General features: G+C 36.3%; 1 protein-coding gene across 13 annotated transcripts in view; it reads left to right on the forward strand.

Moving 5' to 3' along the window:
• The window catches only part of LOC101171070 (discs large homolog 1-like protein), a 99,190-nt gene that overhangs the window by 73,042 nt on the left and 7,203 nt on the right, over positions 1–18,945 (forward strand). For 12 of the 13 annotated variants that reach the window (XM_011474174.4, XM_020702507.3, XM_011474175.4 and 9 more), the window contains 5 exons: positions 8,433–8,547; positions 14,325–14,507; positions 16,954–17,017; positions 18,443–18,458; positions 18,867–18,908. In XM_011474174.4, the coding sequence (XP_011472476.1) occupies positions 8,433–8,547; positions 14,325–14,507; positions 16,954–17,017; positions 18,443–18,458; positions 18,867–18,908 (420 nt within the window). The remainder of the gene's footprint in view (positions 1–8,432; positions 8,548–14,324; positions 14,508–16,953; positions 17,018–18,442; positions 18,459–18,866; positions 18,909–18,945) is intronic. The other variant, XM_020702506.3, reaches the window with a different exon arrangement.

The raw sequence follows: 18,945 nt of genomic DNA on the forward strand, positions 1-18,945 counted from the left end.
TTATGCATCTGCATTAAAGTTATGTGAACCTGAGCTGTGCAGCATTGACTTTGATCAAAGCTTTTCTCCTAAAACTGATTCTAAAAAGCCATGGTTCCTTTTTCCTTAATCCATGAAGCATCTAAGCTGAAACTCAGTGTGGTTCAAGAGGATATTATTACTTTCTACCAATTAATTGAATCTTTGACCAGAACATCGAATACCAGTTAGATTTTTATATTTCTTTCTGTCAATGACTTATCAGTCTTACACTTTGTTTAACATCTTTTAAATATCTTCTGCACGTTGAGTGAGTACCGCTTTGATGATTTCCTGTGAGATTAAAGGAATGAATGCATGTTAACAAGAAACAAAAAACTAGCCAGCAGTTTTTTTTTAAATGTCTTCTTTAATTGAATCTCTGCTGCAGCTCAGTGGGGGTCTTGTAGACCTTATGCAACGTTGGTTTTACACGTCAAAAAACAAATAGGACTCGCTTTCAGCAGTCATGATCCATTTGTATGAAAATATAATTTCTAAATTTATGAATTGTGACGTATTTCCTAATTGATGCGGCTGGGTAGCTCGGTTGGTAAGGTGACAGGCTACAATGCAGTAATCCAGGGCTCAATTCCTGGAGGGGGATAAACAATGGTACTAGGTCAATTACCACATCAATGGCGAGCAATGAACATCACCCAGTGAGGGCCCTTAGGCAAGGCCCTTAATGCTACTGCCTCCCAAGCGCAGTTAGGCTGCAGCTCACCGCTCCGCCAGGGGATGGGTCAAAATGCAGAGAAGAATTTCCCCATTGTGGGATCAATAAAGAATCTATTATTATTTATTTATTTATTTGGAGCCCCATTAGCCTTCACAAAGTAGTAGCTTGTCTTCCTGGGGTCCATACACAAAAAACAACAACACAGATTTTACCAATTTCACAAAAACCAAAAATGATTTCACAAAATTCACTGATTAATTCATGATATTTACCTTAAAAGCTGCACATGTTAAAATAAGTTTTAAAAATGTCATTTTTGTACCAGCATATAAAAAACACATACAACATATCAACGACACACACATTTCGTAACAGCAAATCATGCAAATCGTTAGTTATTGTAAGTATTCCGTGTATCTTCGTTTTAAAATCTTTTTAAAATGATATTTGTTACTAATAGGCCGTGTCCTTCCAGACACTTGATTCCATGCAGCAAAAGATCTAAGTAGCACTGTTCTTCTCATACAGTTAGATCTTGAAAAAGGAACAATCAAATCACCAGAGCTGACCTGACGAATTTGATGTTGATAACAATACCCACTGTGTAAAATTTTATTTACCAAATATTGTGGGCATTTTTTTTAAATGACGTTGTTCAATTAGGCATAGAAGACTGAGTTGTACTTTGTCTTTTACCCTCAACCAACCTAAAGTGGTATGCATATCATTCACATTGGTCCTATTAGAGCAACCAAGAGCCACCCTGGCAGCTCGATTTTTGGCAAGTTGTAATTTTTTTAGATGCCCCTGTGCAGCACTAACCAAATGACTGGACAATACTCCACATGTGACAAGACCAGAGACTGTACAACTGTCCTCATGAATGAAGGTGGACGATATCGCGCACACTTCCGTGCCAAGGCAATTCCTCTGTCCATCTTTGATACTATATGATTAATCTGATCTGTCCAAGAGAGCTGATCATACAATTTGATGCCAAAAATACTGTATCAAAATACTTTTATTATAAAATTGTCACTGTTACTGCTTATACAAGTGTTTCTGACAATGTGGTCGTAAAATTGTGACTAAATGAATCATTTTACATGTTACACAGCATTTAAGTTTCCAGATCACAAGTCTCCACCACAGCGGCCGTTTGTCAACATTTCTAAATTCATTCATAAAGAGTAAACTTGACAGTTGTGAACTTCAACCATGACATTGTCCACTTTTTGACACCAAGTTTCTTGATGTGGGTCTGTAACGCATGCTGCTCCACAACAGTATTAGTCACCGGGATTACACAGCACTGCCGTAGACACACAGAAACACACACAGCCACGCACCGGCGCTGTCTGTCAGTAATGCAGAGGTAAAGCAGAGAGGATTATCTTGACTTCTGTTAGTCTGCTTATTAAACTTTGGGCCTGTTTGTGTGTAGTTTTCTTTAAGCTTGTGCAGGATTGTGCATGTGTGTGTGTATACCGGTTGCTACAGAGCATATTATTAGAAGTTCTAATGCTGGGATTGGACTCTAGTTGTTGTGATATAATTTGGGAAATATATGCTTTTAAAGTGTCTTTTTTGTTTTCAATTTCTGCCTCACTTTACAGCTCTGTTCTTTTTCTCCAACCCAGTGCTTTTTCAGGCTTTCATCTCGTATGCTCTCAACATGTCCGCCTGTTTTCTCTCCTGTATTTTGTGTTTTAGTTAAAGTCGTTTGACTCACCGCCTTAGTATGATCCGGGGGATTTGCAGGCATTACTTTACATTTGCTGTGTGTCAGAGCCGCCACTATGATTTACCATTTTCAATCTGAAGTTTCAATGCAGCACATTCATTTCAGCTCTCTTTATCGTTTTCCTTTTGTGTTTCTCCTTCCTATCCCTTCTGTCACCTGCAACCTGATCAGTTAATCAATAGCCGTATAGATCACTGTTCTGTACTGTTTAATTATTGATGGAATGCTATTTTTAAAGCAGGGTCCATATAGCCTCATGACACATTTCTATTTCATATAGGCGTGTTTGCACTTACATCATTTCTACAAAATGATTTAAAGTTGAAAGACAGGATTTCATTAATTTCATCCAAAAACACATCTGTTCTCATTTGCTTTAATATTAAGAAGACTTAAGTTAATTAATGATCACTTGAAATTCAAAGTTTTCTTTAAATATATAACTTTTGATATGTTTAATTTTATAGGTTTCTTTTCCCTATCACCCTTTATTAACGGTATATTGTAAAGTACTCAGGGTATGAGCTGGTTTAATGGACAATAAGGATTACAATTTTGTCAAAAAGAAACATTAATGAGGAGGCAGAAATATCTATATAATGTGCAAGTATAAAAGCCGATGTGTGTTTTCTAGGAAGCCTGAGGTTATTCGAACAAGACAATGCCAGACCTCTTTTTGCATGACTTACAACGCCATGGCTTCATAGACAGACTGTATGCTTGACCTGGTTGGAGTCTAAATGCATCAGTTTTTGAACAATTCTGGTTCACCATCACGATTCAGTGAGATTTAGTCTCCTAAATGGCTTTAAATTCTCCCAGATGCCTCTTATAGTATTTTTAAGTGTTTGTGTTAATGACAAACCACATTAGTGTGGAAGAAATCCAGCAGAAACAATAATGGCATTGTTTTTCTCTCCAAGCAGCTGTAAGATGAAAGATCTTGTGGTGAATGATAATCATTATGATGTGCAGAGTCTCCATTATGATGATGTTGAGGATGAAGCATCTTCAAGAACAAAAATAAAGATATATTGCCATTTGATGGTTTAACTGTTTGTCTGTTAATTTTTTTTATAACTACTTGCATAGAGACAATGCTCCAGAGTGTACTGAATTTGGACATGGAGCTAAAGAAGAGCCTAACCCGCTTTGTAAAACTTATTACATGCAGACATACTTTTGTATTTCCATCGTCTTCTGCCATTAAGCTAACAGTTAAACTAGAAAAAGGGTGTTGACTAACAACTTCTCCGGTTTTCAAAGAGGTCCCTTAGCTAGTTAGGCTGCCACAAGCAGAAACTATGTAAACAGGAAGCAGAACAAAGGAAAAAGATGATCTGAAAGGAGATGTTGGTGCAATGCACACAACTGTAAAGGTGTGAGCCGCCCATCTCCAGTGTCTTTAGGATAGCACTAATAATGCTGAAGCTGCATACAGCGCAGAAATGGCCCATTGCTCATTCTAGTAACAATGCTCCCCGGGAGAAGAGAGGAGAGGAGAAGAGGGGAGAGGAGAGGTAATGGAGGAAGCCGGGGCTACAAGCCCCAAAGCCATTTGTCTCTGTCATCACCCCTCCCCCTTGTCTCCTCCTCCTTCCCCTCTTCTCCATCCCTCTTTACCTCCATTATATCTTTATCTAATAAGGCTGCACTGTGTGGATGTTTGTTGACAGAGATGCTTGAATGCTGATTTTGTGAGACTTTAAATCTGTGTATAAAAGGCACAACTTACGTCCCAATAGTTTATTTGTTCTCACGTCTGTACGATAAGTTTAACTGAAGCATCGATGGATGAGGCAGAACAATTTATTTCCAGACAGTTCGTAATCTGAAGAAAATTACTCATTTGGAGAAAAAGTGAGGCAGATGGAGACAAAACCAGATGCAGTTTCTCCTCATGAAGACAAATGTTTATGTATTTCTTTTTGCTGCTTCTGTAGAAAATAAATATAATCTCAATATGTGTTTTTATCAATTCATATTCGTAATTTATAATGCTTGGTCAACCTTAATAGGTGAGTTTGCAGGGGCAATGGAGTGTGTGGAACAATTCCCTGGGCCAAAGTAGGGCAGGAGTGCCTGGCATTGACTTGGCTTCCCGCACGAGTGACCTGAGAAAGCACTGTGTGTCTGTTTGTGAGTGTTTCTTCGTGTGTGTGTGTGTGTGTGTGTGTGTGTCTCCGCCCTACAGCAAGCTGCTGTCAAAGAGGGGGAGGAGCAAAATGAGCGCACCAGTGACCGACAGATAGAGAAGAGTGTAGTAGAGAGGGAGTTAGCATCTGTTGTTTCTTCAGCATCAGCTGAGCAGCTCTGCACCTTTTTTACAAACACAATTGTGTTTCCTATATATTTATAAATTTGTTTTTTTTTCTTCTTTTTTTTACCTGCCACATGCATTTGCTGCAACCCTGCACACAATTTTCTTTGGAGGCGCACACACATTTTCTTTCCGGCTCTCCTCTTCTCTCAGGCTGGTCCCTAAATGGAGCCTTTTTTCTAAATATTTTTTGAGCTCTTTGCTTGTTCTATCAGTCACATCTCTGGGACTCTAATTCCATCCTAAATGGGACTCAGACATTGAACTGAAAGCCACTGAGCCAGCATCACATCTTGACGTTGAGGCTGCCTGCAGCGTGAGTACAGCTGAGAGGAAGTGATTTACATTATACTTGTAACATGATAGTTTCTGGAGCATTATTTTAGCATGGATTGGATCGATGGATGGTTGCAGTTAACAGACAGCATGAACAGAGAAAACCTTGAGAGAAACAGAAACTCTTATCATGGTTCTAGATTTGGTTGGACATCAACAAATGTTTGCAGTTTCAGCTAAAACTTCAATTTTTTATTCTTTAAGAATAGAGTTGATTTTCTTTTTAAATAAGAACTAACCAACCACATGTAAACTTGTTTTATAGATCAAAATGAGGCACCGCTCAGCTTTTCTTTGTCACTTTCTACGAGACAGCTCTACATCTTTGATGTCTCTTTAATCTTACTTCCTGCCTTGATTTCTTTCCTCTCGTTCACCTAACCCATCTGAGGCGATGTGTGTTGACCGATTAACGCTGAGAACTCAGAGTTCATGTCAGAAGTTTTTAATATTTGACCAGAAAAGACACATTTAATCCTAAAACTGAGGTAATGTTGAAAGAAAACTTGAAATATTCAACTTCAATTATTGATAAAAACATGAAATAAAGAAGGTTACATGTTTTAACACCTGCCTGATGGGACAAGGTTTTTTTCTCTCCTTTATTTGCCTGAATATTCAAAGGTTTAAAATAAAACTCTTAATATGAAATAACAATATTTTAACTTTTTACCTTCCTGTTTACATAATTTGGTATTATTTAAAATTACAGAATGGTCTCTGGTAAATCAGCAGAGATGTTGTGTTCTGGGCTATTTTTATTTTTATTTTTAGAAAAACTAGAGGAATTAAGGGAACAAATGATGAATTGGCAGATGTTGTGTAGTATTTCAGTGTGTGTGAGGAAGTCTGTGAGTACATGACCATGTGTACCTTGGGTGTGATTGAATTACTCAGGGTTAATTAGATTCTGTCGTCCACAGTGATGCCTCAGACTCACACACACTTTGCACAGTGAGAGGTTTTAGAGAGATTTTTCAGGCTTCCTGTTGCCAGTGTTGTCATCCATGTCTTTGTGCAGAGGTGTATAGAGAGCTCAGTTAAGATTTATTACACATTTCCGCTGTTTCTCGGCTACTCTGGGAAAAATATATTGCAGGTTGCAGTTATATAGAAACAACAGCTTCATGGTTGATCACATTTGTTCAAATGTTTCTGCTGAAATCAAACCATCATAATGAAATAAGCATTTGCACAATAATTAAAGCATTTTTAAAAGTAGTGTTTGTATAAGAAGTATTTTCATAATTCATGCAAATTTGTAATCAAAGAGGCACACTGACATTTTTTATGACCACTAGAATAAATGGGTTAGAAACACAAGTGTTTTTGCTGCAGCAGCAGAAAGAGTGTGTGGAGGAAATTTAGCCCTTTTGCGTCAATGGGTTCACTAAATACCCTTTTGCAATTTAACAACTACCGTTTAGAGGAGATTATTACAAAGTTATTCGTGGAAATGAAACTCTAAGTGCTACTTAAAAATTCATTGCTTTATTTTTAGCTTGTGAAAGATTATTTTTCGTGTTTGCTGAATGTTTTTTTCATTTAGTGGATCTTTAATTTAGCTGTGATGTTTCAGCCACATAAAAACAATAAAAACTTAATGACTTTTTTCAAGAAATTGCAGCTGAAATGCTGCATAACACCACCACTGAGTCCCTCGTGTGACTGTTAACTTCAGAATAAGTGAAAAATGTATGAAGTTCAATGGAAATTGGGATAAGTGTCTGTTCAAACTAAAATATGTTCTTTAAATTGAAGGGGGGAGAAAAAAGAAATTTTTTGATCATTAACTATGTTTGAAGTAACATCTAGAAATATTAGATACTTAGATTTATAAAAGACAATATTAAATATACAATATTAGAATTTTAGACTCTGTTTCATCTGCCATGTCCTGTTGAATGTCTTGATGATAGGTTAACCTTATTAGATCGATAATAAAATAGCTCTTAAAGCTGAACACCCAGGATCAACATGGAATTAATTTTTATGCCTTTATACTTTTGGACTTTGCATAAATCATGGAAAATTGGTTATTCCATTACTATTTTACCAAAAAGAATCTCCTTATGTGATGCTAAATGTCTGTGAAAGTTGTCTAGGTTTTGTTATTACAAATGGCTCTGAATGATTGATTTTTTGCAGATGAGATTTTTATGTTACAGTTGCTCTGAAAATCAGACTTATGGGAAGAAATATGTAAACATTATTTATAATCAAATCAAAAAGCCTGCGTGAGTTTTAACTCAGGACCAATGTGCTTACATTAAAAAAATATATGTTCTTGGTATTTTAAATCAAATAAATTGTAACTTATAAAGTGCAGTAGATCTTGCTTAATTCCATAACAACTGTAGTACTTTAAAGTATTTAATGAGAAAGGCAATTCAAAGCGGTATGTTTTAGTCTAAAGATTTCTTGGAAAATATTCAAAGCCAAAAGAAAATTGTGAGATTCTTTTAGTGACTTTTTTCTGCCCCAGACCGTGGAAACAGTCTAGTCTTACTAGTAGCTCTTTTCTCTCATCTCAACCCTGACTTTGTCTTTTATAATGTCTTGCAAAGGAAGTTGCACCTGCTTGGATTTTACTAGTTGTTGGCGTGTTTTGGGAGGAAGGAACAGAGCACAGACTTGAGACAGCATGGCATGTCTGAACTGAAGTACAATCGGGTCCTTGTTCCTCACTCCCTTCATGTCAGATTTATTCAGAGATTCAGATTTGTCAGATGTCAGACCTGCTAAAAGCCACTAAGCTTCCAAGTAACATTCATAGAGAGAAGCATCAGAGGGTGGCAAGCTGAGACATTGGCAGCATAGCTTGCAGTGTTTATCATCATACATTTTAAAATCAAAGCTTTTTAAAAGGTTTTAGTCCACATGAGATGGAAGCCCAAGTAATTTCTGATAAAGAAGTTGTCAAGAGATGAGTGAAATTGTGTGTGGATTAATAGACTGTGAATAAATATTTAGATACAAGGGCAAAACAAAGACATGTTTTTTTGAAAGCTGAACAGTAAGTTGTCTAAGATTTGTTGACTTTCTGTCCTGTCCAAGAGTTTATCTTTGAGTTTGCCTGTAGGCTTTTGTGTATGTGTAGAGTAACCTTGCTCTTTGACGTTGAAGAAGTCATTTGAAATAAACACAATACTATGTTTATAACAGTGAAGACTAAAAGTGTCTGCTTCTGTTTTAGAACTTTTATTAAACAGTTTGAGCCTAACTGGGCTTAAATTGTTGTTCAACTTATGTACTATTTCTAGGAGAGAAAGGGGGAGAGGACATACAATTGAGTTTTGTTGGCTCTAACCATGTTTCTTTTCTTTTTGTAGAGTACAGCCGCTTCGAGGCAAAGATTCATGACCTGAGGGAACAGATGATGACTAGCAGTGTCAGCTCCAGCTCCACGTCGCTTCGATCCACACAAAAACGCACGCTTTACGTCAGGTACTTTGCAACATGCATGAATGTGCAGCAGACAAAAGAGACTGATTGTCCAGTGTCCTTCCGTGTGACTCAGCTATTGAAAGGTCTTATCTCAGCTGTCTGTTTCACTTCTATAGTGTGAGAGGCTGAAAAGAGGTTATCACATTTAAAATCTGAATTAGATTGCATGCACAAACATCCACTGGCTGTGAGTGTCCTTCTGTCCCCGTGTCTTCTTTAGACCCTGCCTTTACTGGTTATTTGTCTTCTCTGAATCACTGTGTTCAGTCCTTGTATCCATCTGCAGAGCCCAGAGGCAGGTTCAAAGCTAAACTAAGTGCACTTTTGATTGCTTTTCTGCAGAAGTATCTCACTATTTGAAATATTGATTGGACTCTTGGTCAGTGGGTTTATAGATGTCAGATAAGCGCTTCTGGACCATCAATCAAATGAGTATCAACGACATTGAGGCCACCTTTAAGGTCACTGTTGTGCTATTTTCTTTACATGAGCTGAAAAACAAAATAAAAGAGTATTATTTATGTGACACAACTTAGCTTTATGAGAATCTGAAGGAAAAGCCCAAAAGATGTGTTTACATTATTTAGTCCAATTGTAAGAATATGGTTCTATCAAACCTTATTCTACCACATCCAAAGAATAATGGTGCTGGAGCACTGCTTGCAGTGTCAGTGTTAGAAGACCCATTAAATGAATAAAAAATGTGTGTGGGTAATACCAACTGTCAAGTTTAAGGAAACCTACCTCAGCAGTTTGGTGAATGTCTCTGAAACACCAATATGTCTAAATATGACCTTTAAAAGTTGGGAGTTTCTGCCAATGGACCTTTAACATTGCAGGTGTATAATGAGTTTATCCATAAAGTAATCTGTTACATTATTGAAGCACGAGTGTTCAGACTAGAGCAGGAGAGAGAAGTCATGCAGTTACAACAGATGCTACTTTGGGGGCAGTATAAAAAGACCCATGCACCAAACAGAGGTAAAAAGCATTAATAAGAGCATGTCCAACTACTACGAAGTACTATTATAAAGTCATTTGGAAGATTTTTATGTTTTTGTTTTACCCAAAATAATAATTGGAAAGTTTCATGTTTCTGTACATTAACTTAACATCTGATCTAAGTTTGATGCACTTGGACCATTGTGAAAAAGCTGCTGGGATGTCCATAAACAAGCAGACACATACAAATTCCAGAAAAGGGAAACTGAGCTTAAAGCCAGACCAAATTCAATAACTTTATTTTGCTAAAGTCTAGTAAAAGATTCTTATGACAAGATTTTTTTTGACTGCCGGAGAAGCAGACTGATTAGTTCTTAATAGTCCCCTTTTCCATAGGGATTCCTACAAATATACTGAATTGTGTGTTTTAAATATTTTTTGCGCCTCATTAAAAGTAGACGATAAAAGATTCACAATTCATTTACTTGCAATGATCATCATTGAAACAAAAAAACCACTTCATTAGTTTTAAGGAATAATTGCAAGAAAATATGACATTATGCTTCTTCAGCATGTTTAGACGGTGGACAGGGATAAGACTATTACTAGCATGAAATGAATATGCAAATACAAAATAATTGCTGTTTTACTGCTTAGTTCATAAAATCAGCTTTTTACATTAGGATTTTGACATTGAGTTGATGTTTTTCAGTCCTTTGGTTTACATGCTAAAAGCATTTATGTACTAAATGTTTTTGAATGCATGAACACAGGGACAGATGAGGCTGACTATATTTCCAGTGCCTTATTTCTTTGATGTTATCTAACAGGAATTGCAGTGGATTACACCTAAAGGCCAGGAGGCTACTCGTCATAAATGAGATTAAATCCACTCAGTGTTATTTGTTTTTTGCCATATTAGGTAAAACTGTTTTGAATTCAAACTTCTTGAAAGGGTCTTTGGCCTTATTCATAACCCAACCTATGTAAAAAAAAAAAAATAGACATTAAATTTCAAAGGACCATTGACGTTAAAGCTAGATTTTATTTGTTGGGCTGAAGAAAGCAAACACCGCATGCCAGTGTGTCTTGAATATGTTGAAGAGCGGAGAGGTTTTCAACAGCTGCAGAGACCTGCTGAAGATCATTGCCATGACAGTGTTAGACCTCAATCCATCAAAGTTTGGAAACACATTCGCTGAAATGTTTCTTTAAAATGAAGAACAAGTTTGCCAAAGAATTTTTGTTTCTGTTTGAAAGATCCTATGGAGGAACAAATAATGAAAATTATTCATACAAGTCAAGTTGCTCCAGGAGTTGTGAATTCAGTCCCATAATTAAAGGGAAGAAATACAAATACAAATACAAAAGTTTGGGATAAATTGGATTTTTGTACAGAAAACTGCACAAAACTGAAATAATAAATGCAAATACATAATTAGGATTGTGTTCATGTGTAACACAATCATCACAACATCTCTGCAGAGTTATGGATTTTCCCGCAGAGTCTAAATGAAAAGTCTCATCAGAATCAGGCCAGGATCATTTCAAGGTGACAAAGAATAATGCAGTTCTGCGACATGAACCCACATGATAAATTGCTGTCATAGAAACCCTTCTTGCTCATTACTGTCCCAAAATATCCGATCAGCCTGCAAATTTTAAAAAGGAAGTCTCGGACTGCCAGCTGGTTGGTGGAGCTGAGGTTGTTTGTGCGTGACAGATTGGGGGTGTTTGATGCTCTGGGCGGCTGCTGCGCGTCCCTGCATGTGCGGTGTGTGTGTCACTCTGGGGTGTTCATACCGTGGAGCATGTGTATTATGTGTACAAGGCGGGTTAACCTTTCCTCCTGCCTGAGTGGAAATGTCACTGACACATAGCGACATACTGTATGCACGGTCTCAGCGAGGGTCCTTTGTGTAAAAAGCTTTGTTTGTGAGTCTCCTGTTCTTCTGTGTCCTCCCTTTGCCTCATTTTACATTCACACTAATGTGGTGTATTTTGAGCAAACTATATGGCTCAACAGCTTGGCTTTTTCCTGTTCTGCAGAAAGATTCACCTGAAGAGGCAGGTTTTATAAAGACATATTGTGACACAATTTCATTTTTTTTCTTTCATGAATGGTTAATGTAAAATAGATAGCTGTGCAATGGTTTGTGCCGAGCTGTTCAGGACACCTAATTACCCCCAGGGGCTGCTCAAAGAGCAGTCCTTACCTGTTCCAGGCATGGAGAGCCGTCCTTCTTTTAAATTTAAAATGAGGTTGCTTTCTGAGATAAAAAAACAGAAATTGTGCTTTACAGAAGTTCCATATATGGTTAATTGAAACCATGCATTTGAAAGATACTTTATTCTCATTGGCATTGATGTCTTGTTTTTAAACCTTTGTGTTTCACTAATCTGAGCTGTAAGAACATCTAAATTTGAAATTATAATAGGGGGCAGCCCTTTTAAAGCCCTATATTTGTGTTTTAGCCTACCTAGAGACTCTAACTTGTGTCTTTATTTCTGTAGATTGTTCTTGTTAGGTTATTTTCTCTCCATTACAATGTATAAAGTTGGCCTAAACTTTTAAATATTACAACTCAAACAACAATTAATAAAAAAAGGATGCCCGTATTGGTTAAAGGGTATTTCTATCAAAACGTTGACAGTTTTTGTTTTCTGACTGCATCTGAATGTAAAATTTTAAGATACAAAGTTCAAGTTGTTTTAAAACACACGGTTGGAAACCAACAGACAAATGAATTGATCACGCTTAATAAATTTACATCTATGAAGTACTGGCAGGCTGCAGAAAATCTGTGTCAATTGCAAGCTACACTATTCAGAAGATATGAAATATTTAGTCAGCCAAAAGAGGAAGATTTTGTAAAAAAAATTTAAACATGAATTTTACTGGTGTTGTACATTGTTTTATTTTTCTTAACTGCAGCACTTTAAGAAACATTGCCTTATTATATTCCGTCCATCCGTTTTTTCAACCTGCTGAATCCCTATCAGGGTTGCTGGAGCCTATCCTAGCACTGTTGGGTGAAGGTGGGGTACACACTGAACAAGTTGCCAGTCTGTTGCAGACTGGCAACTTGCCACACATTCACACTCCCATTCACACTTAGGGACAACTTAGAGTCACTACTAAATTCAACTACTTTATTACAATTCAGTAAACTGTTCTCTTATTTGCAAAATGTCTTTTTTTTTAAGAAGTATTACCTAGATAGAGGTAATACTATCTAGGTCCAGTTTCTGGAATTCTGTTTTTGATAGAGAAAATTATGTTTAATATTGTGTCTCTCACTATTCAGAAAATAAGATGACTTTTGAGACTGAAAACTGTAATTACCGTAAATGAGTCACATGGCATTACCTTTATATTTCTACAAACCATCCATTAGTAGAATTTGTTCACAAAATCAGTGGGGATGTGTGAAATCCATGCATTAGGCTGTTTTCTAGAACGTACTTTTCTCCCCGAGACATCAATAAAATCCTGATATACAAGGTATTATATATCAGGGTAATAATTTGCATTTGTGCAGCATGAACATAATATTTAAAGAGATCAGTTTAAATCAAGGTTATTGCAGACTGTGAGGTAATTGTTTACTTCTGTGTGGCATCAGAAAAAATACTTTATGCCCTTCATCTGGGTAATTGGGTACAGTGTTCCCACACAGAAAAGGAAAAATACATATTTGAAATAATTTAGTGTTAAACTCACATAACAGTATAAGTGTTATCTGCATGGAAAGCATTAGTGAAATCTTTAGTTCATATTTTAGTTAGAACAAATATACTGTATATTCAAATGCACTTTATTCTTGTAAATAACTAGTCTTCAAAATAAGACAGCAATTTTAACACATTCTCTAAATTGTACTACCCACTTCTATATTTATTTTCTGACTCTCAACTGTTTTTGCTTTAAACACCACAGCAACTTTGTAGTACTTTAAAATGTCCCTAATATGCATGCCAATAAACATTTTTATTCATAAATAAAAATAAAAATCTGTGTTCTCAATACTTAAAACCTAACCCATTTTTAATGTTTTTTGTCAATTTTAAAACAGAATCCTAAGATGAGTTTTTTGATGGTTATGTTACCCCCCTTTATGGTCATGTTATGCCCCTTATGGGTACCAATAGATTTAGCCATGACTGTTTATATGTTCATACACACAAGGGTTTTGGGTATAATTCCCGAGTTTAGATTTTTTTTTTTACTTTAAAGATACTTGAGTTAACTCAACTGCTGTATTGAAAAAAAAAGTCCTTATCAGACTCCATCTGTATTTTGCAAACTGAACACAAAATCCTCTCACCTCATGAAATGTTCCTGCTCTGTGATCACGCTCTCCTCTATGATGTTGATTCAAACTGGAGTAGAGCAGCAGAAGGGGTTTTGACCCGATGCTGAGGCTCTGTCAGCCTGTCTGCTCCTCTGTCACATCTCCCCTCTCTGTCTGTGTTCTGTTTTATTGATGAAGCCAGGATGAACTTTAGGGAATACTGCTTATTTCAGCTCTAGTTGCATCACAGTCACAAACACACACAGATGTGTTGTCGCCCTACTTTGCTGATTCTTTTCCTTCTGAGTGGGTTTGAATATGTGTGCCCACATTAGGCATATTTCTGTTCAGACACACAAAACAACACACACACTGTTGTCTCCAACAGCTTAATAAAACTGTAATGTGGACAATTTAGCAAACTCACTACACAATCTCTTGTCAACTTTACCACACTTTTTCTAACCTCTTTTTATGTGGATTTATTGTATTTTGTGTTCATTATCTAACATGAATATTTGATGTGCTTTCTCTCTTCAGGGCGTTGTTCGACTACGATGGAAGTGCGTCAGATCTAAACACACCCAGTCAGGTCCTGCCGTTCCATTTCGGAGACATCCTCCACGTGAGCAGTGTCGGCGAGGATGAGTGGTGGCCTGCTCGTCATGTCAGTCCCCCACCCCCAAACTGCCCCGATGTTGGGGTCATCCCCAGCCGCAGGAGGTCAGAGCTTTAGGTTTAGGTTGTTATACCACCAGTTTGTAGATAAACAGTTTAAAAAAAACTTTTTTTGCTTATTAACAATTTAAAAAAATCTTTGGGATTACAAATTTTTGAAGTTAGTTTTTTTTAAATTACAAATCATTTAGTTCTAGTAAGTTTTGAAATTACACAAATACCAGCAACTAAATATTTTCTTACTCAAAACAAATTTTTTAAATTTGAGCTGTCAACTTCTCTACACCTAGAAGCACTGTGGGCTTTCTAAGAAGGTAATAAAGTGCTAAATAACTATACACCGCTTAGCGTTTAAAGACCCAATCCATTAAAACCATGTTCTTTTTTGCAAGTAAGTACATTTTATTTATATAGCACCTTTCACAGACAGAAGTCACAAGGAAGCATATACCACATAAAACAATCATCCCAAGCCCAAATAAAAACAGTTCCATTTACAATGCTTTGCAAAAATACAAAGTTTTCTGTTGACTTTTAAAATAATGTATAGAGTCCAGGGAACGCACAGACCATCTCGTGCACTGAGGTCTGATAATCAGAACACGTTGATTGTTCCTCGCACACGGTTCCTGACCAGAGGAGACAGATCCTTGCAGGCTGTTGTTCCTAAACTCTGGAATGAGCTCCTGTTGTCCCTAGTTGTGTTTTATCTCTGTCATCATGTGTAGATTGAAATCATAATGTTCAAACAAATACTTACGGTATATATTTTCATTTATTTATCATATCATTATCATTATTTAAACCACTTATTTTACCCACTTCCTTCCAAAAAAGTAAGCTGCTGAAAAAGTAAAAACAGATGATTTTGTGGAATGTAGCTGACAAAACCGTCTTCCACAGAGTTTATTATGACTCCTGACAACAACTTTAACTCAAAAAAAATCTCCGGATGTTTGAAACCTTTAGATGCTGTTATAAAGACCGAACACACCAGTGTATCCTCACCACACAGCTGAATGTGAAACAGTGCCGCTTCCTCTCACCTGTGCTTGGTTCCACTGCAGAGAGGGTGTCTGGCAGATGTTGATAGGTTTCGAGGGGGGGGGGGGGGGGGGAGAGAGTCTATTTTGAATCAGTCAAGTTGCCATGCGAGACATGAAAGTGACGAAGAGGGATGTGCAGAGTGATGGGGTGGAAGGAAAGGTAGTGACAGGATGTTAGTGAAGGGAGAATTAGAGTAGACAAGGAAGACTAAAAGTAAATTTCAACACATAGATTTGATACACTGATAATAAGTTGCAGGCCTTAGAGTGGTACCGGTATTCGGTTAGAAGCAGTCGAATTTATAATAAACATAAAAACGTAAAGAAAATTGAGTTTTTAAATAGAGAAAAATGTCTAAAAAGTTGCTAAAATATCTACCACTAGTGTTTTTGTAGTTAAAATGTCTCCCCAGGATGTTATATTATTTAAATTCACTGAGGTAAATGATTAAAATCAAAGGAAAACCCTCAGATTTCAAATCTTTTTATGTTTAAATTCCATTTTTTAAATTATTGACCACATTGCATCTGGCCTGCCATTTGCACTTTGACAGTTGTTTGGAAAAATGACAAGTGTAAAGAGGTTTAACATGCATTATGTAAGACTTTGTGCCTGAAAGCCACTGAATCTTCAGCTCCAGTAGAGAAAGAGTGGCTTTAGGGAGAGAATCAGGTGCCACACAAGGTGTTAACCTTATTTGAAATTTTAGCGTTTAATGTGATCATTAGCAGGAAGCAGTCCTGCACAGGAGGTGACAAATCTATTTCTGGACATGAAAATGTCTCCACAGCCGTAACAAGAAGACTTCGCACTGTAGACTGGAACATTTTGATGTGTTCTAACTTTCATTATATTTCAATTTATAAGCTCCTCTTGAGGGTTTTATCCTTTAAAGACCTTCTACTCTCTCAAATATAAGTTGCCCCTAGAACCATTGGTAGAGAGACAAACTTAAAACAATTTAGTTGAGTTAAAGTTGCCCTATATAACAGAAAGATTTCTTAACAGTCCTTAAATTTTTTGTATAATCTCAGCGGTTTTCACATTGGTTTTTGTAGGTTTTCCTTTGGAGGTTTTTCATGTTTTTTCTAATAAAACCACCCTAGTTAATCATTTTTTTAAAACATTTTTGGTTTATCTTTAGCTTCAAATATTTAGCTTTTAATAGGATTTTTGCAATGTTAGGATCATTTAGCATTTTGGTTTTCTAAATGTTTTCTTGTTTTTTAGGCTGATTTAGCATTGAGTTTTTAAATTTTGTTGTAATTATGTTAACCTTAAAAGAAATGTTCCAATTTTTGTATAGAAATTTATTATTGTTGTAGAAAAAAAACAGAAAATGACTTGATGGGATTGCTGTTTTAAAATGATTGTGTTCATTTGAGATTATTTTATGTCTTTTAAATGTTTTTTTGTCCTCTTTTCCATTTTGTTGGACACACAGAGCAGAGAGGAAAGAGAGGTCGAGGTTAAAGACGATCAGAGTGTCCAGGTCTCAGGACAGATCGGTGAGTACCTCCTATTCTTATCATTAATCTTTTTTGTTTTTACACAATACATTTACTTTCAGTAAAGTCTCTTTTCTGAGATCAAGCTATTGTACTTTTACTACCAACACACAAATAAGAAATGTAATAAAATATCTCACTGACTAAATTTACACAAGAAATACAAAAATGAATGTTATCTGAACGAAATTAACAGTAAATGTGGCTGATGCTGGGAACAAATCAGACATGAAAGATAAACTGCCTGCTATTAGATCATCTCATTTCTATTATGCTGGGTTTGGAAGATATTGGAAGTATTAAAAACACAAATCAGTTATCTAAAATATGTTTCTAACAATTAAAAGCACCATTCTTTTTTTAATCATTTCATAATTTTTTAGTTGAATGTTTTCATTGCCTCTGATTAGTGTCGTAAAAACTGTTTTTATAACCAAACAATATGAGGACTAGAAAGAAAGTTGACATTTAATTGAATTATGTATATTTTTAGACTGCACAGCTTCGAAAATATTACATTACTGTTATATGAAGTAATGCAATTACAAAGCAAACATGCAAAAAGCATAAAAAGCTTTTTTTTGTGTTTGTAGGTTATTGCATTTTGCTTGTTTTCTTAACAATTATAATGCAGTAAAAGTTTGACATAGAGGCTTTAATGAGGCTTTCCTGAATGCCTCACGATGACAAGAGAAAATTTGCTGAGTCGGAAATAAAACAAACGCAAAAAAAGACTCACCTTTGTTTTACCGCAGTAGAATTTCTATTTTAGACATTCTCTTGGTAATAATACATATTCAATGTAAAAAGGCCTTGGCTACAGCACACTAGCTCTACAGTCAAATATAAAGTTGGAACTAAATATGATTTCAGCAGTATGTATTAGATCTTAAAAGAAAAAAACAACTTCTGTCAATTCAGCAATTCTTTTACTAAAAAATAATAAGGGAAAGAAAAGTATTTAGAATAAGAATGCAAAAAAATCAGATTCCTTTTTCTGTTTGTGACATCACAGGAGAGGTAATGCTTTTTTTATCGCTTGATTCAGACTTTAGTAAGTATCTTAAATGCCTGTGATCTACAAAGTTCTCCGACAAGCTAACAGCACTTCAGTCACACATCATGTAGACCTGATGAGTGCTGACTCTCAAGCTATTGATATCACTGAGCTGTCAGCACACTCTCCCTCTGTTTTCCTCACACTGTGTGAATCAGCATCTCTGCATGATGGAAAAATGTTAATTAAAAAAGAAACACACACACACACAATCCCCTGACAGACTGAGACTACAATTATTCCTTCTCACTCATCAATTGTGTACAAATGTGTGTGTGTTTCCTACAGAGTTTCTGCTGATAATCAACACCATGTTAGGGGTGTGTGTGTGTGATGACTAACACTCTCTTCTCTCTTCTTTCCTGCAGGATCCAGATGATAGAGGTAGGTTTCCTTTCATTTGCTGACATCTGCTGGTCTCTACATGCAACTGCAGCTCCCACATTACTAACTAATTCCCTCCACAGATCTAATTATCCCTGTCTCCACTGCAAACCTGAAACATTTCATGTCATAATTATAGATTTTACTCTGAAATTTATGGAAATATGTCAGTTTGTTTAGTTGTTGGACAGCTCAGCACATTAGTCACAGTTTTGGCTCAGATTTATTGCTCTGGATCACGCCTTGAGGAGTTGCTGGTTTCTGGGATTATTTTGTTGTTTTAAGGAGTTATTTGTCTGAAAGAAAGACGTGTGCATTGTGTGTCTGTATTTGTGTTTGTATCTATGTGTTTGCGTGTTTTTGTGTATGTGCTTGTGTTGCTGACTCTGACCTGTCTTGTCCTTCCAGAGCTGGTAACCTCTGGCACCAGCGATAGTGAAAGTAGTTCCTGTAAGTGTAGACCCTCCACTGTCCCTCCCTCCTCTTC

The sequence above is a fragment of the Oryzias latipes genome, chromosome 4 (genome assembly GCF_053564925.1).
Source record: "Oryzias latipes strain Hd-rR chromosome 4, Olatipes_Hd-rR_3.1".
Taxonomy (NCBI): Eukaryota; Metazoa; Chordata; class Actinopteri; order Beloniformes; family Adrianichthyidae; genus Oryzias; species Oryzias latipes.